The sequence below is a fragment of the Eutrigla gurnardus genome (assembly GCF_963514095.1).
Source record: "Eutrigla gurnardus genome assembly, chromosome: 21".
Classification (NCBI taxonomy): domain Eukaryota; kingdom Metazoa; phylum Chordata; class Actinopteri; order Perciformes; family Triglidae; genus Eutrigla; species Eutrigla gurnardus.
The window spans coordinates 6,335,735-6,362,415 of NC_139932.1; the positions used below are offsets into that span (position 1 = coordinate 6,335,735).

A 26,681-nucleotide genomic window follows, 5' to 3' on the forward strand; every position below is an offset into this window, starting at 1 on the left:
CCAATACATTCACTGCCAACATTATTCCTGCAATCCTCCATGTGGCAAAAAAAAAAAAAAAAAAAAACCAGAACAAAAAGTAAACTTTATTTACGACATATTAAAAATGATTTATATCCCCAAAGAAGTGTTCTTTCAGCTCACGGTTGAGGTTTTGAAATTTAAAGCGGTTTCAGAACATCTAGTACATGACGGGCTACGAGCCAAGAATAATATTTGGCTGTTAAAAAGAACTACTGTTCTGTTCCGCACTGGGAAATCCAACTCCCATGACACACTGCTGCGAGCCAAACGGTGCAGGACAGGACAGGAGGGGATAGAACAGGACATGTCAGACATTAGAGAGCATCGGACAATATTAAAGTGCAGTAGAGTACATGGGGTGTAGAAAAGACAGCAGAGGACAGTACAGGTTAGTGCGGTAGAAGACAGGGAGGACAGTACAGGTTAGTACGGTAGAAGACAGGGAGGACATGTTAGTACGGTAGAAGACAGGGAGGACAGTACAGGTTAGTACGGTAGAAGACAGGGAGGACAGTAGGTTAGTGCGGTAGAAGACAGGGAGGACATGTTAGTACGGTAAAAGAGACAGGGAGGACAGTACAGGTTAGTACGGTAGAAGACAGGGAGGACAGTACAGGTTAGTGCGGTAGAAGACAGGGAGGACATGTTAGTACGGTAGAAGACAGGGAGGACAGTACAGGTTAGTGCGGTAGAAGACAGGGAGGACTTGTTAGTACGGTAGAAGACAGGGAGGACAGTACAGGTTAGTGCGGTAGAAGACAGGGAGGACAGTACAGGATAGTATGGTAGAAGACAGGGAGGACAGTAGAGGTTAGTGCGGTAGAAGACAGGGAGGACAGTAGAGGATAGTATTGTAGAAGACAGGGAGGACAGTAGAGGATAGTATGGTAGAAGACAGGGAGGACAGTAGAGGTTAGTGCGGTAGAAGACAGGGAGGACAGTAGAGGATAGTATGGTAGAAGACAGGGAGGACAGTAGAGGATAGTGCGGTAGAAGACAGGGAGGACAGTACAGGTTAGTGCGGTAGAAGACAGGGAGGACAGTACAGGTTAGTGCGGTAGAAGACAGGGAGGACAGTACAGGTTAGTACGGTAGAAGACAGGGAGGACATGCCATTAGAGTGAAACACAGAGAGGACGGATCAGTCAGTCAAAGACAGAAGGGGACAGGTGGTCCAGGTTGGTCCAGTACTGAGGGGATTTCCAGACAGTGGAGACAAGTAGAGGTCAGTAGAGGACAGTAAAGACTCTTCCAGCAGAATTGCATTGCTAGGCAACAGTTTGGCTCCATGTTTACTTCCTGTGTGCTGATGTCATTCACATAACAGGAAACAAGCCGGGACACATTTGGAGTGTTTACATTTCCAGCTGTGGTCTATAGGATGGTGACGGAGGGTAGGAGACAGGTCAGGGTGCTGATCATCAATGTGCGGCATTGACCGTTGGCATGGCATGTGTTTACAGCACAGCAGTGTCACATCTGTCTGTGTGATGTGAGCAGCAGGAACACGGGACGCTCTCTTCACATATTGGGGCATTTTAGACATCTGGGTATTTCTCCTTTTTTTGTCTACTAGAAATGTGTTATTTTTCTCATTTCCAATCCTGCAAATCACCTTAGGACAGTAGAGAACAGCGAAGTATAGTAGAAGACAGTAAATTAATAGCACAGGACGGCAGTACAAGGCAGTTCAGTGCAGTAAATTAAAGTATAAGAAAAGTAGATTTAAGACAATAAGTAGTACAGTATACGACAATGCAGTATAGGAGAGTACAGTATAGTAAAAGAGAGTAAAAGACAATAGAGTAGAGTGAAAGACAGTAAATTATAGTTTGGGAAAGTAAGGGACAGTGCAGTAAAAGACAATACACTACAGTGAATGATAGTCGGGGACAGTTAAGGACAGTGAAGACTACAGTAAAAGACAGTGAAGGACAGACACTTCAGTGCAGTACAGCAAAGGACAGTACAGTGTAATAAAAGCCAGTAAAAGACAGTAGAGGACAGGAAGACAGTACAGTGTAATACAAGCCAGTAAAAGACAGTAGAGGACGTTTCAAGGCAGTATAATGTACAGTAAATACTCTGTTAAACACACTAGCAGAACTAAGATGGCCGTCTGGGGATTTTCCAGCACGTATCAGATTCCTTCAGTGTGTGTTTTACTGTAACTTGTAATCATGACTGTTCCTTTCTGCATGTCCGCATGCAGAACAGAAACAATCACACTCGTGTTAAAAACCCTCAAAGGTGTTCAACGCGGTGTAGGAAGAGGAAGTTTACACACAAAGACTCTCTTTCTTGTCCCGATGTGAAGTTCACATTAAAAAAACGACGTCAATCGAGCTCCATTACTGAGAGAATGACAAGCATGATGGAAGACCTGCACGGACTGTCAGAGTATCTAATCTGCTGATGTGCTGTTTGTCAATCCATTTTATTTGTCTTTGTAATATTAATATCTCTTTACCGACTGCTCTCTCTGCATCCGAACACGATGGATGGGTGGATGTGTGGATGGACGGGCCTTTAATCTATGCAGAAGTCATATAGTCTGAACTATATTACAATCGGGAGCATTAAACCTGAATCATTATTATTCCCCTCACGTATCACTGGTATTGCTTTGCCCAAATTCACCAACTTACAAGTATTTGCTTGCATGCTGCAAACACAAAGGCCATTATGTGAACACTGGCACCTCCTGGTGGAGAAACTACAACAATCTTACATCTATTATGTATCAAACTGTTTCTTTTTACTGCGGAAAATCTTCATGTTATCAGTGAAGTCATTTAATTCTAAAATCGTATTATTAAAACATTCCAGTGCGGTTGAGATCATTTCACATATTTTCTTTTATTCAAATCATTTTGTTTCATGTATTTTCTGAAATTAAATGTAATTTCCTTGATACCAGAAATGTCTCTTGTTTTCTTGTTGTTCTAAGATGGAATAACTAATTTAATTGTTTCCTTTAATGCAAAATAAGCTTGGAAGACCAAAACACAGGACTGAAATACTTTTCCCCAACCTTTTTCTTTCGGTTCAAAACAGAAGGCAGATAAAAGGGAAAGAAAAAGTGATAGTGCCCATAATGCTGCAGGGATTGAACATGCACAACATTATGCAATTAAATGTAACAGCAATGCAATAGAAACGTCACAGCTTGGAATGTTACATTTCTGTTGAGGGCAGAATCGATTCAAGTCATTTTTAAGGCTGTGTCATAATTTTAAAGTGTTAATATTTTTGTGTTAATTCACTACATGGTCACTTTGTTATTCGATGAGTCATAAATGTGTTTTCTTCAAAAACAAAAAGGAACATTTGCCCTTAGAAATTGGTTTTAGAAGGTGATACAGCACATCATATTAACTGTATCACTGTTGTTAGATCGGGTCATAATCAATATAATAATACACTGATACTTGTTGGTGTTTCCTTGCTCACACACACACACATTTAAGATGTTGAAAATCAGAAGACAAGCAAGCAAACTTTAAATTTGTTCCATTTCACTCATTATTACTTGTTGTTATTTCTATGTGCATGCTGAAATGAGGAGGTGTGATCTCCTGTCATTCAAACTCACTGAATACGTCCCATAAACACCACTTCTTTGTTTTGTTTTTGTTTCATATAGAAGTTTCACTCTGTGTGTGGGTGGATAGATCAATGTTGCATTTAATGTCTCCTCGGATATCGCAGTTGCTGAATTGGAGATTTGTTACTGCACGAATAACACTTACACTATAGGGACCTTTGCGGTCAGTTAAATCATTATTATTATCAGCAGCATGGAGCTGTACCAAAAGCAGTGCTCCGAAAATGTGAGTTATCTTGGCATCTAAATGCATCGTCTACTTAATTTAACTGACAATCTTAATGCTCTGAGCCTCCTTTAATGTTTCCTATTTAGCTCGCACTGGTAGAAGACACACACACACACACACACACACACACACACACACACACACACACACACACACACACACACACACACACACACACACACACAACACAAACAAATTAAAAAAAAAAAAAAAACCTTGTTTATTATTTTTTCTTAATTCAACGACCATTGCCTCCGAGCTGTTCAAAATTCCGACCGTCGCTGAACGCCTCACGACATTACGCTTAAACGCAGCGTCTCCGCTCCGTCCGGTCTGTCGGAGCTGAGCTCGGATGGAGAGCAGCCTCACTGAACTTCACCGGGCTCTTACAGGTTAGTACCGCTTCCCACACTTTACCAAAGTTGTACGCGATTTTAACGGAACTGTTTCTGCTATTTAACGCATCATGAGCCGCTGAGTTTGGGCATTGTAGCTACAACAACATCATAGCACAAGAACTTCCAACATGAACGCTGCACATGTCTCTGGCGTTAACCTGTATCTGCGAAGTGGTTGCTATTTTAGTGCCCTATTATATATTTTAAATGGAGATATTAACTTGGCTGGAAAATCACTGAGTTGATCAGGAAATAAAGCTGAATTAATTATTAAGCAAAATGTTTCACACATTGGTATTGATAGTGTTGTTAAGTTGTGGAGGGTTGTATTCTTGAGATGACATATGCACATCCTATATTTAAGTAAAAGTGCTTAAATGCATTCAATCCTTTCTTGAGTATCAGCTAAATGTACTTAAAGTATTCAGTCAAAGTACTTGCTGTGCAACATAATTAACTCTACAAGTAACGAGCTGTCAATTAAATCTAGTGGAGTCAAAAACTGTTTCTTCTTTTAAAATAAATACACTGAAGCATAAATACAAGTTATTTTTTAATTCACACCATTTTATAAAGTCCACCAAAATTGTGGACAGAAAAGTGTCGGTGAAATGTTGTAAAGTAAAAAAGTAAATGGAAATACTTGAGTAAAGCACACCAGAATTTAAGTACAGTACTCAAGTAAATGTAACTAGTTACATCCCAGCCTTGTAAATAAATGCAGCAACTTAGAAGCATTTAAATGCTGCAGCTGTCAGAGAGGAAACACATTTAACTATTATAGTATATGTATTTTATATTATAAATTGTTTGTATGATTTGTGTCTGCAAAGTAGATAAATGTAGGGGAGTAGAAAAGTGTAAAAACCCCCCTCCCTATTTCACCCCCTCAAATGTTGTGAATTAGACAGATGACCTAAAATACAAGTCACGACTTCAGAAAATGTACCTTTACTTTTAGTTACATTCCCACAGAGCAAGTTAAACGGCACGGCAGCAGGTTTGTTTAGCTACAGAGACAATAAGGTCTAAAAACATTTGCATTTGAAGAAAAAAGACCTTTCTGCTGCTGCTTTTAGTGCATCCATTAAATTGCCACTTTTTCACTGCAAAAGTTGATCGTATTGAGAACGGAAGATAATTAATTGATGAAGCCTGTAAGGTCACATTGTGTGTTTGTTGAATAAGTGACTACTTCAGGGGCACATGGGGCGTCTGGGCTCCCGTCAAAGTGGCAGCTATAGTCAAAGGCTTCTAAAAACATGGACCCTCCTGTCAATAACAACAAACATGACTCCTCCTCCTCTCTGAGCTACTTCAAAAAGCTTCGACACACACACACACACACACACACACACACACACACACACACACACACACACACACACACACACACACACACACACACACACACACACACACACACACACACACACACACACACACACACACACACACACACACACACGCTTTGATGGTGGTCGGTACAGAGGGGTTCAGGTGGGAGGCTCGTTTGACTTCCGTCATGAAAGCTTTGTTAAAGGTCTCCCTGTTACTTTCCTGTATCTCCATCTCTGTGTTTGAGGGTGGGTGGGTGGTGGGTGGGGGGGTGATTGGCATTTGAACACCCATGGGTGGTTCGCAGTAAAGTGAATCTGACGCCTCAGATGGCACCCTGAGGCCTGCACACATAAAAGCGTGCTGCAATATCATAAACGTCTGTTTATTCTCTCTGTCGGCAGAAAAAGCGACACATCAGTAACTCACATCTGTTACTCAATGTTAAACAAAGAGCAGCTCACTGGAATTACACTTTAGAAGAGATTTAAAAGCCCGTGTTTACGTCCTTTTGTGTGGAAAAGCACATTAGACTTGACCAGCGGCGGATTTGAGCTGCTGTTTTACAGTAGAGAGCGCTTGCTTTCACAATGACCTCTGTGTCGCTACTGTCTAAATCCTCTTATTTTAAAGTACAGTTACTTCACGAGGAAGAAAGAGGGCATAGATGGTTTAATCCCATTAGGACGTCACCACAAGGTTTCCGATTTACATCAGATCCGATCATACGCCATGCATACATCGTTTGCCGTCTTTTCTCGACTGTTTAAATCCACTTTATGTCGCGTATTCCATCTAATTGTAGGAGCTCTTACTGAGCATTCCCTCTGCTTCAAACTAGAGCCATATGTCCATGAAATATTAGCCCCAAAGAAAGTATTAATCAAGTGTATTAACATGCAGAGGAAAAACATGAGCACTTAAGAGTTATGGGTTTGCAGCGGACGTCCCTGCAGCACGTGCTGTCATCACAGCTTGGAGGGAGAAGCCTGACCGCGTCACATTTGCGGTCCTACTTCTGTAGAAGTCGTTTGTAGTCCACAAACCAATGTGTGACGTTGCCATGACTACATCCACTTCTTGTAAACTGTCTAATGGTAAAGCTGCACAACTTTTTAAGCACGTTAAGCCCCTCAAAAGGCAATTCATTTCCATAATAATAATAGTTCCTACATATATTCATGCTTTGGTGCAACTAGCATCACAGTTACACTGCGGTAAGTTCACTATTTATATATTTACCAGCCATTAAATCAAAGTGTTGCTAAACTTCTCAACCACAATAGACTGAAATCTAATATGAGGAACTTGAACCTGTGACCACCAGCGTATTTACATTCCAGGGCTTTTGATACAGGGAACAACAGTTAATATGAATAAATCAAACTCATGTATGTGTTGTGATGCTGATTAATGTGTGTTTATAGTAGTAATACTGTGAACACAGCAGTTAAATGAGCCACTAAAGGAAAAACACACAAACTGTTCAATTGTCTAAAGTCAAAATACATATTGACACTTTAAATCAAGTGATCTGAAATCAATCAGGATCATGAAGGAGGCTTTTACATCTCGTCCCCACTTTATTCATACAAACTGGTTTTTAGTCCCAATGCACCAACTCAATACTTCAGCGCTCCGCTGTTCTCTGCCCACCTCCTCCTAAAAGTTCTGTTGATTTTCAAATCAGCCCCCACCTTGAAGCTTCAACATGCAAAATAAAAACCGCCCAGAGAGAGCAGGAAGTGTGGTTAGATCAACGTAACTCAGGCACCGGAAGTTGTACACCTCCCGCTCTTGAACGCAGCGCCACACGGCAGGTTCAGGGTGTACAGTAGGTTGCAGCGCTGCACATTTCAAACGTCTGAGTCCGTGGTGGTAGGAGGAGTGTGTGTGTGTGTGTGTGTGTGTGTGTGTGTGTGTGTGTGGGAGGGGGGATTCAATATCAGGAGGATCAATATCACTCCGACTATATGTGAACAATAATGTGCAGATGAAGACGTTTATCTCATTTAGATTTAATGGGGGAAACAAGATATCATAATTACAAGAATTGCAACATAACTTATATAAATAAAAAGATGAACATTGGTTTGAATGCCAGAAGCCCACTAGACGTGTTTTGCCCTCCTTTTACCTGTCTGCTGGTGCAAACCTAATAATATATACAACATTTAATTGAGGAATCATTTTCTGAATAGAAATTAAATCAGCAACTATTTTATATATCGATTAATAATTTACTTGTACCAGCTTTTCAAATGGCTTATTTCTTTATTTACACAAAAATGTTTTTTTTTTTTTGAATGTTGATGATGGAAGTAGCTAAGCAGTAAGCCATGTCCTTCTGGTCTTACATGCACAGCACTGATTGTTATTTGATAACCAATAAGTAGACCCAAATATTCCACGTTGGGATGCTTCATGTTGGCACAAAATCCACCTAGTGTACTTTTATCGCTGTGTGTCTGTTCACATGACACTGACTCAGAGTCAGCGAGGTTTCCAGGAAAGAGTGACTTGCTTCTGACGGTGACGATCATGACAACAAGTATTGCGGACTCAGGCGCATGCGGCCGCATATTCCTGCACTGCGTTTAGTATTTCAGCTCTATTAATAGTCACCTTACAGTCTCCAGCACTGCCACACACACACACACACGCAAAAACACACACAGCTCTCCGTCAGGCCTCAAATATCACATCGACCGCCACCGAGTCCAAGACTTTGCCACGCTGCGGCAGAAGCAACACAAGTGGTTCCTGTCCCTTAATGTGCCGTCGCTCACACAGATTCTTTTAGGGATTATTTCTATAAAAAGGTGCTGAGAAGCTCTGCTGCCACGTGTGACGGCTGCTGTACAGCTCGTGAAGGTATGAGTGCTTCGTTATTTAGGTTGCACCCGGGTTCGTCCCCTCGCTCCGGGCTTCTAGGTGTGAGCGAAGCCCCTGAAACCTTCTTCCTGCGGCCGCATAACAGATACATTTCATGGCATCAGTTTCCTGGCAGGATCTCCGTGTGCCGAGATGTTTTGCTGCTGCTTTAGTTCAAACCGCTGCTCTGACAGCCAGCTGGAGCGGACGGAGTTCTGAGGGGAAACTCTTGTGGTCACGATGTGATGAATCCTCTCTCTCTGTCTCTTCCTCTCAGGTTGTTTAAAGGGCGGAGAAAAGCACAAACCTCCTCGCCTCCCCCCCCCTCCCCCCCCATCAGACTCGTCTTTCCTCTAGAGGAAAAGGGCAGTCGGCGAGTGCTGCGGCGGAGGAAAGTCGGCGACATCGAAGCCTCACAAAATCTGAGAAATCTTTGCAGAGAAAGCATCCTTGTGAAGGTATTTGGATATTTGCCCTGAGGTCAGAGAGGGGAACCTGCAGCCATGTCTCCTTTCCTACGCATTGGGTTCTCCAACTTTGAGATGGATCCCGGTCTGGCCTACCATGAAGAGGTGCTGAACCCCTACTGTGCCGTTTACATGAAGGAGGCCATCGACACAGGTTAGTGACAGCTCGGGTCTATTTGTGCTTTTTAAATATACACAATGTGTAAAATCATCACGGTCTCCCAGAGCACAAGGTGTAATCTTCAAATGTGTCCAAAACCCAAATATCATCAGATTATAATGATTATTATTATAAAATCAGAGCAGCAAATCCTCACATTTGAGAAGCTGGTGTTTTTACTTGATGAAATTAAAATTCTGAATTGTCCGTTTTGGTTGATCTGTTTCAGCAGCACTAGTGACGACAACAGTCAGACAGCATTGAGCTTTTATCTCAAATCTGATGTGGGTTATTTAGGTTTGTCCACTTATAATGTGCTGATAATTGATTACAAACATGTGTAAATTGATGACTAGACTGGCCTGTGACCTTTGAATGCGACTGAGTTATGAAACGTGAGTCGTGATTACTGATTCTCTAACATTTCATAGGCAAAAATAAATGACTGACAATTAAAATAGCTGGTAAGGGAAATAACTTTTTACTATAAAAGGTTTCGTCGGGTTTTAAAAAGTAGAGATGCTGCTGACTTGTAATATTTTAGAACCTCTGTATAACGGACTCGTGTAAAAGCATTACATGTATCTTTGCGCTGCATTTCAAAGATTGATAACTAGAATACTAATTCAACATTAATCCCATCCAGCTCATGAAAGCTTAAACATTTGCTACTGTAAGCACCATATGTCCACCGGCTCTTTCACAGAAAAATATTAATTCCTCTGCCACTCAGGAAGTGATGCGCTTTTATGTTCAGAAACCGTGGGTGTTTGGAAGAAATGCAGTGGTATAGAAGTAGTATTTCCATTTTTAGACTGAGAAATGACTGATATCTTTATTTTTTTGGAGAATCAGCTATTTTCACTTTCAGTTTTGTACAGTTTAGAAACTATCGCGTATAATAAGATGCCTGAGGTATGGGATGACAGGCTCCATATAGCTGGACACGTTTAAGAATTCAACAACAGATAAAGACAAAAAAGTCATACATATTTAAAAATACACTTGATATTTTAAGATCTCCTCTACAGTCGTGGATTCACTACTATGGGAAACTTCCCAGCGTGATAACGGACTCAGAGCAGATATCTGTGTTCTGCATCTGGCTATGTTTAACCGCTGGTGAGTATGAGTGCAGGATAGAGCAGCAGTGTGTCACCGAGAGGAAAGAGGAGGGCTCTGCTGTTTCTTTTCCTCTGTGAAACCACAAGGCTGGTCCTCGACGCTGCAGAGAGACGCCCAGCGTTTTTCATTTACACTACAGCGACTCACTGCAGGGACGCCGTCTTTTAGTTTCATTTCAAAAGATCTTCTTTCACGCTCGAATGACGCCGAGCAAGAAAACACCGGAGACTTACAGGAGATGATTCGCTGCTGATGATGCGTTTACATGGAAACTGCCATGGTATCTATTTTTAAAACACATTATGTTTAAATATAACATTTAAAACACAGAAGAAAAAGTAGCAATATCACATCATACCAAATACATTTATATTTAATTAAAAGTAGAAAAACCTTTAGTATCAGAATGGACTTGAATGGGTAGGATGGTTTGGAAACAACATTCAGAGTCGGCCCCCCAACCCCGACTCAACGACAACAGAAGCACACGACCCCTGATGGCGGCGAGGTCACGGAGCTCGCCAGCCAGCCCGCAAACCCCAGAATCACTCTGATTCTTCCGCTTGGCATTTCGCCTCACTATATTTGCGCCCCTCACAGATTCCTCCTGGATGGCTGCTAACGATCTGGTCACTACAATTTCTATAGAGGTCGATGCCAAGAAACGTCCTGAACACTACAGGCCGAGTGTATAATTAGTTTTTTGGGACTATCCTCTTCCTCCTGCCTTTCAAGTACTGAAAGTAAAAGTACTCATTATGCATGAAAGTCCACTTAACACTCACATTGTCCTACCAAATATAATTAGTGGTGCCATGGGCGCCAGAATAAAGGGGACCAAGCCCACTTTAGGGCCCAGCCCCACTTTGTCACAAGTAACTGTACCCCTGATTGCCCCTGTAGTGCAACAATGACGTTTCAATCATTTTTGTGAAATGTTGTTTATCTACATTACTCAATCTTAATCCGTTATCTGCAAAATTTAGTTTAAGTTTAAGTCGCATGAAATGGAAATTAGAGCCCGACCAATAAAGGATTTTGAAGGCCGATACCGATACAAATGTTTTTTATTTAAAATTCCGATATTCCGATATATCGGCCGATATTTTTATTTATTCATTTTTTATTTCAGAAACGCTTAACAAAACATTAACAGATTTCCCTAACATTAGTTATTTTTTGTAGTTATTTATGAGTCTTCACTAAAATAATATGATAATGCAGTTTAAAAATAAACTTGTTTATTTTATTGTCACAACGGAACAGAAGGAACATCAAAATATATTAAAGTTCTGTTAAATAAAATGTATAAAAATACAAACTTAAGATATAAAACTTAAAGTCCTTTGAACAAAAACACAATAACAACAACAACCAAACACAAAGTTACCAGTATTAAAAGACTTGGTAAGCTTCATAAATATAACTTTGAACGAGACTGGAGACAAATTCTGTTAAGTTCTATGAGGGTGTTTCGTCCGTTTTTATTTTATTTTTAAAATATTCATTTATCGGCCATTATAAATGCCGATACCGATAGTTTGGAAAATGCCTAATATCGGCCGATAATATCGGCCCGCCGATATATCGGTCAGGCTCTAATGGAAATTCTCAGGTAAAGTACAAATACCTCAAAATTGTACTATGCTTGAGTAAATGTACTTTGTCACATTCCACCACTTGTTTCACTTTTTGTTGTTGTTGTTTTGGCGGGCATGTTTGCTCTCCGACGTCATGCTGAGATTGTGAGATCAAGAGCCGATGATGAGGCCAAAAAAACCCAACATAAAAGACACTCTGGCTCACTGCGGCTGATTTCCTCTTCAAATAAAAGTGATGGAAAGCTTCACATGGCAGCTTTTCTTTAGAAGTGCTCTACAAAGAGTATTCAGTTTTTTTTCCATCTTTTTTCGACTGGGCTAGTCATATAGAGAGCTGCAGCATTAAAAGCCCCACCTGTCAGTTTGGTTTCATGGTTTAGTTTTCAAATAAGTGTCACGGCCGGCCAAAGGCATCGGCTTAGGAAGGAGAGTTGTCTTTAAGGGCGAGTACATTATTTTATTTATTTAGTCTAGGTTTTTATACAATTCTGTAGCAGGGGTGTTTATTTAATCAAATCTGAACATTCACATTTTGGTTGAACTATGTTTGTTTTTGTGTTGAAATGTAATGTGGGATGTAGAAATGTGGTGAGTGGATTTCCCAACGGACTTGAAGAAGATTTCTGGGCTCAGTAACTGAGCATCACCATGGCAACTAAGCGTTATACGGCTGTGGAAGCCACGTTAGGTCAAAGGTCACACAAACGAACTAACCGATCACGGCAGCAGGTAGCAGTTGTATCGTTATCTTCAAAGCTACCTGACTCCATTGACAAAAGCTGTCATTTTACTTTGCAGAACACAAAAATCCCAACAAAACATTTCAGTAATTTAAAACTTTGCATCACTGCTTTTTGCTAATAGGTGAGAGGCGTTTCCATTTTAAAACACTAGAAGAACGCAGACGAACCCGCCCTTTCAATATTGATTATTAGCATTTTGGGATGACAGAATTACTTAATGTTTAGTCGACAAAGAATATAAAAATGACATGTCTCTGTAGCTGCACTTATAATACCACAAGCCTGTTCATAAACTCTTTTCTTTAAGAATAAGCTACTTTATTTTTTGTCCCATGAATATAGCAATATTATATACTTTGACTTCCCTACCAAAGTCCACTGGTTCCTACTGGAAATGTACATCAGCGACATATTTAGAGAAGGGTCAGCCAATCCGTGAAAAAGCTGGTCACTGTGGTTTTAAGGTGGAAATAGAACATCTGTTGGGGGACTATTTTCAGCGGTGGATGAATCCACATTTGGTGCTCTAGTGAGCGTTCGGATGATGTGTGTGGGATTAAGTCAAAACAACGGCGTGTCTCATGGTGATGAAGGAGCTCGTCATCCAGTGCAGCAGCGTTTTTTAAAACAATGGACCTCTGAGGCACCGAGGCAGGAGATGTAACAGAAAATAATACGTGTCAGTAGATCCATTCATGTGCCTTTTCTTTTGTTGTCTCACCCTTTTATGTGAAGGCATGCTTGTAGCTGCTCTTAGTGACACAACATGTAAATATGCGCCGTTTGTCTGTAAATGCTCGTGTCACCGATTCTTGGCAGTTCCCTTCTTTGGTTTCCGTAACATAAGGTATAGTGTATCCCCTGTGTTAATGGAACAACTTGTTCAACACTGTCTGGTTAACTTCCACTTTTAAATGAAAATGAGGCAAACCTGCACACTGACTTTTGTTTAATGAGGATTTAGTCATCCAGCTGTGGTGCGATTATACCTGAGGTGATTTCAAAGAAGTGGATTTAAAGACTCAAACTAACTCCACTTTAAAGGGTTCATTTAACGTGTGTGTGCGGTGCATAAAAGGTAGGAGATTTAAACTCCTTCACAGCAGCGGAGTCATGAGAGCACACTTTAGTGTGAATGCCACCTCATTTCACAGAATAACACAGGAACTGAGTACTGACTCTCTCTCTCTCTCTGCATAACGCCACAAGCAAACTTTCTTTGAAAAAGTCTGCGTGCGGCCGGCGTGTCTGGGGAGAAAACAGACACATTCATCTGTCTGGCTGCTTTAATCGGAGCATACAGCAGCTGGCAGAGCTGGTGGACAGACAGGCGGTGAGCCGATGATGGAGAAGGCCGCAGATCACATTGGGAGTGAAAAGCTTAGTGGGCTTTATTGTGGAGGCAGCGGGACGGCATGTGGCCGTTATGCAAGTGGATATGGGATGAAAAATCAGCAGATGTCAATTATGAAGGCCAGGAGTGTTTAAAAAAAATGTCCAGGCAATGAGAGGTGATTGAAAATCTCATCACTGCAAGGTGATATTCATCAACGATCTGCATGCAGGTGTTGAAACGTTCATCTGTGCCACATCCTGCAATGCTAAATGTAAAAATGTATTACCAAGAGGAGACCTAAGTCTGAAGTTACAACATCTAATGACGCTGCCACATGGATTAAGATTACCAGATCTTAATGTAAAAACGTGATGGATTTCAGCTTTAAATGACAGCTTTGGACTGTAAAAGGGCATCTAATCCCCCCAGAGTGACGGACTATACATTCATGTTCTTTTCACAGATTAATTCCTGGTGTCGGTTTTCGTCACTGGCAGGAATTCTTCTCCATCTTCTGGACGTTATCAATCAAAAGTTGAGGTTTAAGTCCTTTAAGGTCCCATTTTGTACAGAACAAAATAAGATTTTTAATTAAAAAGCAGGTCTAAGTGTGATATAACTACTGTGAAAGGAACGCTCCATCGCGTCAGGATTTCCATACGGCTGTGATGTCACTATAAAATATATGAGCCATAGAAGGGAAATGGAATATTAATAGAACGTAATGACCCTTCTTCTCTCAGTTCTCTTACCCGGTGACTCTCAGCCTCAAGCTGTTTGGGATATTCAGATCACATATTTTCATTTAGACAGTAGCCATCGTTTTCAGTATAATGTCAGTTTCTCTTCCACTTGTTCTTCTTGGAGTCTCAAGATATGAGTCAGTTTTTCCATGAGGAGTTTTTTAACCATCGGTTCTTTGTCGTTGACTCTGCTCCTCGTCATTTTAAAGAAATGTAGAACACACCCACTCTATCTATCCAGGAGACATTTTACTCTCAAGTTGCATCTTATCACATCTTCTGTGCCAGGAAGGAGAAGACATTTCATTTGCTGTCACACAGGATTTCTCGGTCTTGAAGTGAAAAAGTGCAGCTTTCTTTTCACCTTATTTCCTGCGTGTTGCTAACAAACCGTCAAAGTAAAAAGCTGCTGTCCTTCCTGCTTGTCGTTCCTTTGCCAGAGAAGGGCCAAGTGCACAAGCAGAAGAAGCCCACCATGTACCCGCCGTGGAGCTCCACGTTCGATGCCCACATCCACCGCGGCCGCCTCATGCACGTGATGGTGAAGGACCGCACGGCGGAGCTGAAGTCTGAGGCCACGGTGGCTCTGGACTCGCTGGCGACGCGGTGCAAGAAGGAGAACGGCAAGCTGGAGATCTGGGTGAGAGACCAGCTGTTTGGCTGCCACGGCAACAAGCCAGATGGGCCGAAACACTTTAGGGTCAAAAGTGGTAATCCTCCTTTTAATCATTTAAAAATGAACAAACAAGCAGGAAACAGACAGGTATAGATAATGACATCACTGATTAGCCACACTGTGCTTTTCCTGCTGTGATGTTTTCAAATAACGGCATCTTTTAAATTAAATGTACAGATCTGACAGTCAACGGCTGAATATTTTTATGTTTTCTCGTGAATATTCTGTCATCTCAACAAAATCTTACCAACAATTACTTAACTCCAACAGATTACCCACAGTAGCTTTAATTCAAATAAAAACTGTATCTTCTACCTCTGAACGCTTCATTTAGAAGAAATATTTCAGCCCAAAATGACCAATTGTATATTAATTACTCAGCGTGTGTGATTGCATGAAAGTCTATGACAAAATGAGCCTACTTCTCTCTTGATGTATTATCTCAGAAAACATTGTAAACATGAGTTTACAATGAGTTATTATGGTTGACAGGTCACTACCATGGTGTATTCCGGTCTGGGATCTAGTCTAAACTAAACTTAAAGGTCTTATTCCGACTCACAAACTCTCCCATCGCCCATGCAGTCATCGTCAGGTCTCATTCATCCAGCTGTAGCTCCCTACTTCCCAAACACATGCATTTAATCTAAAACAGGCAGACGCTCCTCGTCCAGCCAAGACTGGTGTAATTGTAGCGTCCCCAATTTGATTCCAGCTGGGAACCATTGTTATGTCATCCCCAATCCCTCAGCCTCTGCCCTCATTTCCTGCCATCTCTCTATTGTACGCTGTGTATAAAGGGTAAAACATTTATAAAACATGGCGGAGGAGGGACCCAGACCCCCATACAGAGTTTATGTTTCACATCTTTTTCATCCCACTTGAGTTACATCTCTATTATATCCAGGTTATGAAGGACATCGCTGCTCAAACTAATTACCCAGCTCCTCCTCGGTTTATTTTTATCTCGTCAGAAATGAGACGCCTGCAGATCATTTCCTTCCCTGGAAAGACTTTGGGTGACATCAGAGCTTACACACCAACTGTCTCTTATACCTAAGAATCAAACAGACGAATACAGCATGAGTCTGGTCCTCGTGTGGGTTTGTATGAGCCAGACAGTCTGTCAACGTCATCACATGACAGTTCATGCCCCGTCAGTCTGAGGACACATCCTTCCCTTTTTTCTTTTTCAAAGCCTTTCTAGTGAATTTCTTGTTGCTTTCCTTTCACTTTCTTTTTAACCTTCCATGTCTGTTTGTTACAGCTGGAGCTGAAGCCACAGGGACGCCTACTGATGGAGGCCAAATACTACCTGGAGAAAAGTGGTGAGTCAAACCTATAGAAGGCCTCCTGAGCTTTTCCTCAGTTAGAACAGCTAAAGTCTCACATAGCCAGACCTAGGGTTAGAGTTAGACTTTAACTACAACATACTGCAACACAAGGATTTGCTATTAACTACTGAAAACGTTCTGGACTCAATTGTCCAAACAAAGTGTGTCAAACTGTGAAAATGAGAGAAAGTTATCTTTATGATCCGAAGTGACCGTTGTTTAAAGTCTAATCAGAAAGGAAACTTTTTCTCCATCTTTAAAGTGACCAGCTGACAACCTTTCATCTCACCTCTTGCATTTCCATGTGGTGTCTTTCTATTTACCGGTATTTATATCGTCGGCATCACAGAGGCGAAGATAACCAGATCGCTCTCTGTTTTCCTCAGAGCCTCGTAACAACACACTGCGTTTTGTTCTCCGGCCGTTCTGCTCCGCTGCATATTAGACACTCGTTGGTAACTGGAGATCGCTACCACAGAAGACTAAATCATAATCCTCTTCCTGTTTTGGTTCCTCAATAGCAGCAAATGAAGTTTTCATTTCCCAGTTTGTACCCGGTGGAAGTCGGAGACTTAGAGGAACCAACCGAACCACCGATGGTGTCATTGTTCTTCAGCCATTACATTGTGCAAACTTTGACTTCATAATGACAAGTTAAAGCAAAACACTCGTTGCTTTGGTTTCTCCTCAGAAACATTTCAAACAAATTGTTGCTACAAATTTCCTGTGAACCATTTACTATTCTTTCATGTAAAAGATCCGCCATGTGTCGAATCACTATTATACCACGTCATGGCAGAGAGCTGCAAAACCTTGCAACACTTCCACATTGTATTATTTCAAATGCTTCCGTTACAGCTCAGAGGGAATCATTTGTCTTTTTTAGTGTTTATTTTAGTGAAAATGATCAAATACTGAGTAAATATAACGTGAATGTGATCATGCAATATTGGCCGTCATCCAAATAGTCTGTGTAGTCCTTGACAACGCTCCATCACTTAATGAGCCATAATTGTCCCAGCCTGAATATAATTTCTCAAACTACAAATAAGAAACAGCTCTGATCCCTGCCTGCTGCAGATCCTTGTGGATCTTTGGCTGAGATCTCTTGGTGCTTTCCTGACATTAACGCCATGCCAAGGCCCGAGAAGTCACTGAAAACTAAAGGAAGAAGCTGTCTCGCGTTTCTATTTATAGAGCCAGTAAATAGGGAATTGCTGCTCAGAACAACAGGTGGCGTAACGGCTGGTGGCAATTTGACCCGTGGAACTTCCTCCTGAACTCCTTGCAAGTTATTCAAACACATAATGCACATCTTACTGTGGTCCTGCTGACTGATAATCCACTGAATTCATGTGAGCAACGAAAGTATTCGGCCACTGTGTAAATAGATATTATGCTTCTTAAAAAGGAAGATGGGAAATGGGCGATTTGCTTTCTGGAGTGAAAGGAGAATTTTCTAGATGAAATAAGGTTAAAAAACGGAGCTGTGGTCAGTAACAGTTTTTGCTTTTAGAGGGGTGATGGTGCTCATAGTGTCTCTGCAAAGCTTCCTGAATGCTGTCGTCACAGTGAGGTTGCCAGGTTTGGGGCCATTCAACCTGAGCAAGGGCCGAAAAACAGTCATCATTCTCATAATTTCTGTTCATCTCATGTCGAGTCAGTTCAGGGAAAGTTTTTATGTTAAGCTGCAACAATTATCTGAAGATAAGGCTGTCAAAGTGAAGACATGAAACTCAACGCAACACTTCCGCCAAAAGGTGAGAATCGAAATCTAGGTGTGAAATCGTCGTTGCAGTAAGCAATCACTCTAAGCAGAGCTCAACAAACAATATGTCTTTTGCATGTGTTCCTCTTCAAATAAAAAGTTGCGTGATGCGTTTCAGATGCTGCCGGTCACACTGAGGGAGACCCCGAGTCGGAACGAGAGAGAGACGGTCTGTTCGCCCTCCATCAGCGGCGAGGCGCCATCAAACAGGCCAAAGTCCACGTCGTCAAATGTCACGAGTTCAGCGCCACGTTCTTCCCTCAACCGACCTTCTGCTCCGTCTGCAAGGAGTTCGTCTGGTGCGTAACAAGAAACGGGGATATCGGAGCCCACCAAATTATCATGTTCTGCATTATCATATTAGTCATTTCCCCCTGTTTCTATCCACCACAGGGGTCTGAACAAGCAAGGATACCAATGCAGACGTGAGTGTTGATGAATTTCCACCGACTGACGCCGTCTCTGCCTCCCAGCCACGTCTCACTGTCATCGTTTTCTGTCTTTCAGAGTGCAACGCAGCCATTCACAAGAAATGCATAGACAAAGTCATCGCTAAATGCACGGGTTCAGCCGTTAACAGCAAAGAAACGATGGTGGGTATCTGCCTCTCAGTCAGTTCAATCTGCTGATACGGCACACGTAAGAGATTTGTAAGCTTGTGGTTATAATGCTTCGTAATGAGGTATCAGACATTCTTGTCTCGTCTCATTCGCTGCTTTTATGTTCTCGCTCTCGTTTCACTTCCTCCTCAGCCGCGTCGCGTCTGCCGAGTTCACATGAATGCAGCTCAAAGACAATACAAAACCTGAAGTTGTAATAACGCAGCAGAAAGACAGGACAGACCTGCCACCCACTGTCTGGATGCAGGAAGTGTTTCTCAATGATAAGGTGTATGATGTTGATGTGTGTGTGCTGCAGATCCACAAGGAGCGCTTCAAGATCGACATGCCCCACAGGTTTAGAGTCTACAACTACAAAAGTCCCACCTTCTGTGAACACTGCGGCACGCTGCTGTGGGGCCTCGCCAAGCAGGGGCTCAAATGTGAGGGTGAGAGGCGGCACTTTTATGTTTTCTGTGGTTTTACGTATCACGCCGTGGTGAGAAACTGGTTTATACACCAGCACAGCTGGTTAATATATAACCTTACTGTCCTGTGAAATGCAGAACAGCAGCGACATGTTTTCAGGCCAATTTAAGAAGCCAAATTCGATACTCCGGAAGGATTAAAGTGAAATGAAAACTGGTGGCACACTCTTACGGCCAGTAAGAGGCTAGTGTGCAATAAAGATAATCCAGCTCAAAGTATATATTAATGTAAGTATGATTGACCCAGCGTCTACTGTAGCCGGGCTCGACAACATTTCAGTGTATAATAATGTAAAATGTCCTTTCTACGACCTTCTATCCTATCAGAAACAACATTCCCATGTTCAAATCTTTCACAGGAAACAAAGCAAGAAACAGGAAGAGCAACAGAGGACGGACCGGTTTTCCAAATGATCCACAGAGGAAAATGTGCTCGACAAATCAGAGGATATTTTAAATGATCACGAAACATTAAATGCTCAGAAAATCACAAAAATCAAAATCACAAAAGTCTTAAATATGACATGAAAGACCAACAGCAGATATTTAAACATTTCCCATCAGCAAGAGCCATTAAATATGTTGTCAAATGCAGAGAAATGAATGAAATGTCAAGCCAGCACACTGATGCAGCCCGTGCATACAAGGTGTCGCAGCATGTTGTCTGATGTTGGGTGTTTTGGTGTGTGTGGTTTTGCCGGGCGTACTCTATGTGAAGAATACATGTAAATACACATTAGACACCACAACAGAAAGAATCTCAGAAGAAGTCACGTCCTCCTATAAACTACGAGAACCTTTTTAATCACTGCTGTGTTTCCTGTGCAGAGTGTGGAATGAACGTCCATCACAAATGCCAGAAGAAAGTAGCCAACCTCTGTGGCGTCAACCAGAAGCTGATGGCTGAAGCTCTGGCCGTCATCGGGAGCCAACAGCAGGTCGGACAAACAAACCCTCTGTCCGGTGTGTTTTAAGTGTCTCGAGATGACACAATCAACCGCAGTTTGATGCCGGTCCTACCTTATGCCTTCAGGCCAAAAGCGTCAGAGACACGGACACCGAGATCATTGGGCGAGAAGGTCCGGTAGGCGTGGACCAGCCGGGCGTGGTGCGAGCTCCGTCTGGGTTAGTGTCGGCCGTACGATCCGCAGCTACGCCTGCAAACAAAGGTACACATCCTCTCAAATCACTCCTCAAGCCTCTGTTTTCTTTGAGATCGTTTGTATTTTTAATAAACGTATACATTTGTCTCCCATCCCGGCTTGCTGACCTGCAGAGATGCAGGGCGTTTCCTGGGACGGGCCGCCTGACGGCTGCAGGTCGCTGACAGACGAGGAGCCGCTCTACGCCGTTCCCAAGAAGGACCAACCCAAATTCAACGTCGATGACTTCGTGTTGCACAAGATGCTCGGGAAGGGCAGCTTCGGCAAGGTGCAGCACATCATCCTGATTCAGTAGAAAAGCACAAAAACATCCTGTTATGCTACTCATTCACATAAGAGCCAAATACATTAAAATGCATGCTATCTTCATGGAATATATGATGAACTACAGTGAAGACATTTAGGGGAAGACCTGTTCCATTCGTTTGTCATCGCTGCTATTTAAGTCATTCTCAACATGCTGCACATTGTGACTCTTGTGGTCAACGCTTCTACTTCTTTCTGCAGCCAGTTTCCACAGAAAAACCACTGAGTTTTTCTTGCTTTGATTTCAGTGGTAGCAAGTGATGACGCTGTGTTTCCAGGTGTTTCTAGCAGAGCTGAAAAAGAGCGGGCAGTTCTACGCCGTGAAGGCTCTAAAGAAGGACGTGGTGCTGATGGACGACGACGTGGAGTGCACCATGGTGGAGAGGAGGGTGCTCTCTTTGGCGTGGGAAAATCCCTTCCTCACGCACCTTTACTGCACCTTCCAGACCAAGGTAACCACCACGAGTGTTCCCCTGGAGACGTGCACTTTACTCCTCAGAGAAGCACAACCCTGACCCTCCCTGTGTTTGTCGTCTCCAGGAGAACCTGTTCTTCGTCATGGAGTATCTCAATGGAGGGGATCTCATGTTCCACATCCAGAACTGCCACAAGTTTGATTTGCACAGAACCACGTATGTATCCTGTTAAACGGCATAGCATCAGACATGCTGTATACGTGTCTGCACTACACGACTAAAGAACTCCATCCATCCATCGTCTAGCTTATCCTGTATTCAGGGTCGCGGGGGGCTGGACCCAATCCCAGCTGATATTGGGCAAAGGCAGGGTTCACCCTGGACAGGTCGCCAGCCTATCACAGGGTCGACATGTCAACCATTCACACTCACATTCACGCCTACGGGACATTTAGAGTCGACTCAAGAATTCTTGATGTCAAAATTCGACTGAATTATTTGCTATTAAATGGACTTCAAGTATCTGACATATTCCGTAGTGAAATAGGAGAGACAGGCGGGATGATTAGCTCACAACCTTCTCTCGCTGAGATTGATTGAATGATTGATGGATGATGGATGGATTTCACAATATTATTATTTGAAATTGGTAATATTTAACTGATGAAATTTAACTATATCGGTAGTTTGTTTGTGAGTGTCTGGAAAACTGTGAGTGGAAATGAACCACATTTGGCGCTTGCTGGGTGTTCATTTAACAACAACTATAACTTTGTACTGTTATCCTTCATCCATAACAAGATCTTTTTAAAATGTTTCCGTCTTCCTGCAGCTTCTATGCGGCTGAAATCATCTGCGGGCTCCAGTTCCTGCACTCTAAAGGAGTCATTTACAGGTAGAGCCTCATTAGGAGTCTGAGACAGAACAGATGGTGTTCTGAGAAGTGCTCTTCCTCACGTCCTCCTGTTCCTCTGCAGGGATCTGAAGCTGGACAACGTGCTGCTGGACTCCGAGGGCCACATAAAGATAGCGGACTTCGGCATGTGTAAGGAGAACATGCATGACGAGTCGCGGACCACCACCTTCTGTGGGACACCCGACTACATCGCTCCCGAGGTGACCACACACACATCGTTGTATTCATAGAACATTAGAGATGAATGGGTAAACAAACCTTAAGTGGGCATTTATCCCAACTCCCATTTTTTTATAGCTATTCATTCTGTTTAACCCTGAGATTTCGGCACAGTTGGAGATTAGGCTAGAGCTCACTAATATTATTACTATCATACAGGGTTGTAACGTTAAACATCATGGTTCAGTACGTTTTCAGTACAAAGAAGAACATAACTTATGTTTATTTGTTTTATTAAATATACTAATACAATAAATAATAAAACATTGGCTACTTCTACTTTAAAGTTTTCTCCAACTTGGCACAGATTCTGGTCTGATGCTTTGCCGAAGAAAAGAGTAATGACTATCAGACTGCTTGTCGTTATCTGAGGCGAATTAAGAAGCGCTCCACAACATGTTTTGACTGTGATTGTGCATCAGATTCTGCTGGGTCAGAAGTACAACAGCTCGGTGGACTGGTGGTCGTTTGGCGTGCTGCTGTACGAGATGCTGATCGGTCAGTCTCCGTTCCACGGCCGCGACGAGGAGGAGCTGTTTCAGTCCATACGAACAGACAACCCTGTTTATCCCCGCTGGCTCACCGGCGACGCCAAGGACATCCTCATCAAGGTCAGACACCGTGATGGAACCAACTCATCTCTACTACTTCCATGCAAACATGCTATTTAGTACGCTAAAACAGTATTTAAGTATGTATGAAACCAATAGTATGCAAATTGCATAAATATTACAGTATGCAAACACTGTACAATATGCCAGCATAAATAACCCACAATGCAATGCGGAAGTGACGACAACGTTCATAACAGACAATGGTGGACGGCTGTGTTAACGTTATTATTTCAAATGTTAGATTCCACTCACAAATTTGGATGCAGCATCTCTGTTGCAGGTTTAAAGGTCTCGGCCTTTTTATTATTATTCTGCATGCTTATAAATATTCTCAATAATGTTGTGACCTCAATCATAGATTCTGTTTTTAGGGTTACTTTGTCACTTCTGTCCAGGGACTACAGATGAAAATAGCAATGTTTATTAACGTGCACTGTCTCTGTTTAATAAAACCATAAACAATTCAGTGATTAAGGGGAAAGATGGAACATCTGGGAAGGAAGCCCATGGCTCAAAAGCACCTTTAAGTTTTATGACTACAAACTGTCACGCTTCAAAGCCGTCATGGAAAGAACAAAGTACCACCCACACAGTCCTTACACTGCTTTAACAGAAAAACACGCCAGTGCACCGTTTGATAGTGGATTTCTGGGAAATGCAGTACAGAAACACTCCCAACCAAATCAGATAAATACAGAAGAGCCAAAAGCATGCATCTTCTCAAACTGTGTATGAGCATGTGTGTATCAGCAGTGTGTGACCTCTGCGTCTTTGCTGCAGCTGTTTGTGAGGGAGCCTGAGGAGCGTCTGGGAGTGAAGGGAAACCCCAGACATCACAACTTCTTCAGCAGCACCGACTGGGCTGCCCTGGAACAACGGCAGGTGGCGCCGCCCTTCAGGCCAACTTTAGTAAGTACATTCCTAGCATATGCACTATTTGAAGGGCCTGATTTCCCCCCCAGGAGTAATCTAGCTGCCGATATTTACCTTCTATTTTACAACTTGGTTCAATATTGTGGAAGTTTGAATTCATAGTGAAAAGTATCCCACAATTCCTCTTGATAAGTAGTCCACAATTTTATACCATCATGCATTGCTCTGAGGGGAAAATGGCAGATTGACGAGCTTGATTGAGATCAAAATAATTGAGATTCACGATTGTATTGCGATAATCATCAGAATGAGCTTGAAAATCTCAAAATGGCACTAAAACATACTGAAATCATTATTTTATTGCTTCACAGACACAACTTCTTAGATTGAACAGTCTGTTTAGTGAAAAAAAATTAAATGAGATTATCATAAGTCATAATCAGGCTTCTCTGCCATAATAGTGAGCTACACAGCCTCTCCAAGTCACTCCGTGCTGAAATGCTATATTGATGTATTGAACGTAACACTGTGTCCATTGAAATATGTGCCCTTCCACCCTCGCAGACGTCACCCAGTGACTGCAGCAACTTTGACAAAGAGTTCCTCAACGAGAAGCCTCGGCTGTCGTGTGCCGACCGGACGCTCATCAACAGCGTTGACCAGACGATGTTCCGACACTTCTCCTTCGTTAACCCGGGGATGGCTCGCGTCGCAGCACGCTGACCAACGGACCAACAACCTACTACCTTACAGACAAGCCCGCTCTAACTGGAACCGATACCGCAGAGACTTAAGACTGCGAATGTCACGTAACTCAACCGGATCCGTAAACATGGCGATAACCACTAAGGAGGAGTCCTGGGTGAAAGGACGTACAACGCAACTGTGATGGGATCTTTGTCTTTTCGGTCTCTCTCCATTTAAAAATAAAAACATATAATTATTTATGTATATATATCCAAAACACAAACAAACAATGTACCTGAAGTCCATTAGGATGCCTCACTAGTCATATATGTCGTGGCATACACACAGTTACTTATAGAATTCCACATTAAAGTATTCAATTGCCTTTGTGATTATCAGGGTGTTTGTCAATAGAAGATGTGTTGTAATGAACTCATGGTGACTCATAATAGTAAAGCAAGCTGAGGAATGTGGTCGCACCAAATGAGCTCTAACATCCTGTTCCTGTTTTATTTCTCCTATTCCGTTGATGTGTAAATAAATGTTATCTTATTTGGATATACTGTACTGACGGTGGGATGTAGGATTTGTTCGTGTAGCAGGTTTTTGTTTACGTGTGTTCTCTTGATGTACCTCAGGAGTTTTATTGACGCCATCATGTGGATAACATCAGCTGCATAAAGTAGTTTTCTCTTCTCCATTGTGAGTCGTGTACAATAAAATGTGTGTGTTTTTAGACTGCTACCCATTTTGTTTCTGGCTAAAAGAAAATGTCAGGTTCATACCACTCACCAGATACACTGAGAGGGTGGAGGTGGAGACAGGAAGAGGAGCACGCTCAGTTTTTCCATTTCACATTGCCCTTTAAAATGTTTTTTCCAAAGTCAATAAAATGCACTGAGAACATTCAGACATCTCAAACCGTTTAGTGAGGAAAGATAAACTCTCTGTTGACAACATTCACTCCTGTATGTGGGATGTTTACGGACAAAATAGTCACACGGGCAAAGCCAGTAAATCAAATTCCTGACAAATGGAGTTACTTCATCGTGTTAATCATCCCAGAAATCCTGTTAATATATATTGTGATATGGTGGATCACTGTCGGGTACCACCAGAAATACGGTTTTAAACCGACAGCCACGTTGGTATAAACAGCAGAGTAAAATCTACATCATGTCACGGTATATGGGGCCACAATCACACACACACACAAGAAACACAGCAGCTACACTGGTTAAATAATACAACAAAGGCTAAACTGTACAGAGGAAGTAACACATCTGAAACTATGACATTTATAGTTGTTAAGTAACCACAAACTGCTTACGTCAGAGTAGAACCTCACAATCAGAAATACTACACATGATTAATAGTACTACACACAGCATTTAAACAGAAAACCAGGAAACTTGACACACGTATCTTCCTTCAGGGTATTTCTTTATTTGAAGTGTGGTTGTGCCACAAAAAACCCTCTTCACAATAATCAAGGATCATTTGGTGTCATATCCCTTGAACGTGACTTCACTCATTCAATCCGTCAAAAACAGTCGCCATTTAATGTTAAACTAAACTCTGTGAACAGGAACAGTGACCATGTTGGTGTCATTAAATACGATGATAAGATGTGTTGAAATAACAAAGTTACTACAGCTAAGAGTCAGTCAGCTTTGAACCACAAAAAAATGCTCCTTCATACGGAAGCCCTAAACAGCCATGCATACTTACATTTTATTTCGTCCGTTTTCTCGTGATAACGAGATAATTTTCATCCGTTTTCTCGTGATAACGAGATAATTTTCTTCTGTTTTCCCGTGATAACGAGATAACAAATGAAACGTGATAGGCGAGATTTCAAATTCGGTAAAGTTGGAAAGATATTCACAGATTCGAACTGACCATAAAGAGACCCTTGATGTGTGTAGTGGTTTTGGAGTCTCTGTAGCCTACTGTATAACTGTGGAGTTATTTATT

At 42.0% G+C, this 26,681-nt stretch overlaps 1 protein-coding gene across 1 annotated transcript; it reads left to right on the forward strand.

Moving 5' to 3' along the window:
• Positions 1-4,195: 4,195 nt before the first annotated feature.
• prkcq (protein kinase C, theta) lies at positions 4,196-25,445 on the forward strand. Its single transcript, XM_084038883.1, has 18 exons — positions 4,196-4,252; positions 8,748-9,091; positions 15,086-15,285; positions 16,589-16,649; positions 18,542-18,722; positions 18,817-18,848; positions 18,931-19,016; positions 19,342-19,471; positions 20,339-20,448; positions 20,544-20,679; positions 20,787-20,941; positions 21,258-21,431; positions 21,520-21,611; positions 22,228-22,290; positions 22,373-22,511; positions 22,953-23,141; positions 23,925-24,053; positions 24,582-25,445. The coding sequence occupies exons 2-18, from the start codon at positions 8,974-8,976 to the stop codon at positions 24,738-24,740; spliced, it is 2,154 nt and encodes a 717-aa protein (XP_083895009.1). The 5' UTR covers positions 4,196-4,252; positions 8,748-8,973; the 3' UTR covers positions 24,741-25,445.
• Positions 25,446-26,681: the final 1,236 nt, after the last annotated feature.

What these genes read in the sequence shown, in the direction of transcription:
- prkcq (XM_084038883.1), top strand. Translation starts at nt 8,974, where the DNA reads ATGTCTCCTTTCCTACGCATTGGGTTCTCCAACTTTGAGATGGATCCC. An exon ending in ATACTACCTGGAGAAAAGTG is followed by an intron (nt 16,650 to 18,541) that starts GTGAGTCAAACC and finishes GATGCGTTTCAG; the next exon opens with ATGCTGCCGGTCACACTGAG. An exon ending in GGAAGGGCAGCTTCGGCAAG is followed by an intron (nt 20,942 to 21,257) that starts GTGCAGCACATC and finishes CTGTGTTTCCAG; the next exon opens with GTGTTTCTAGCAGAGCTGAA.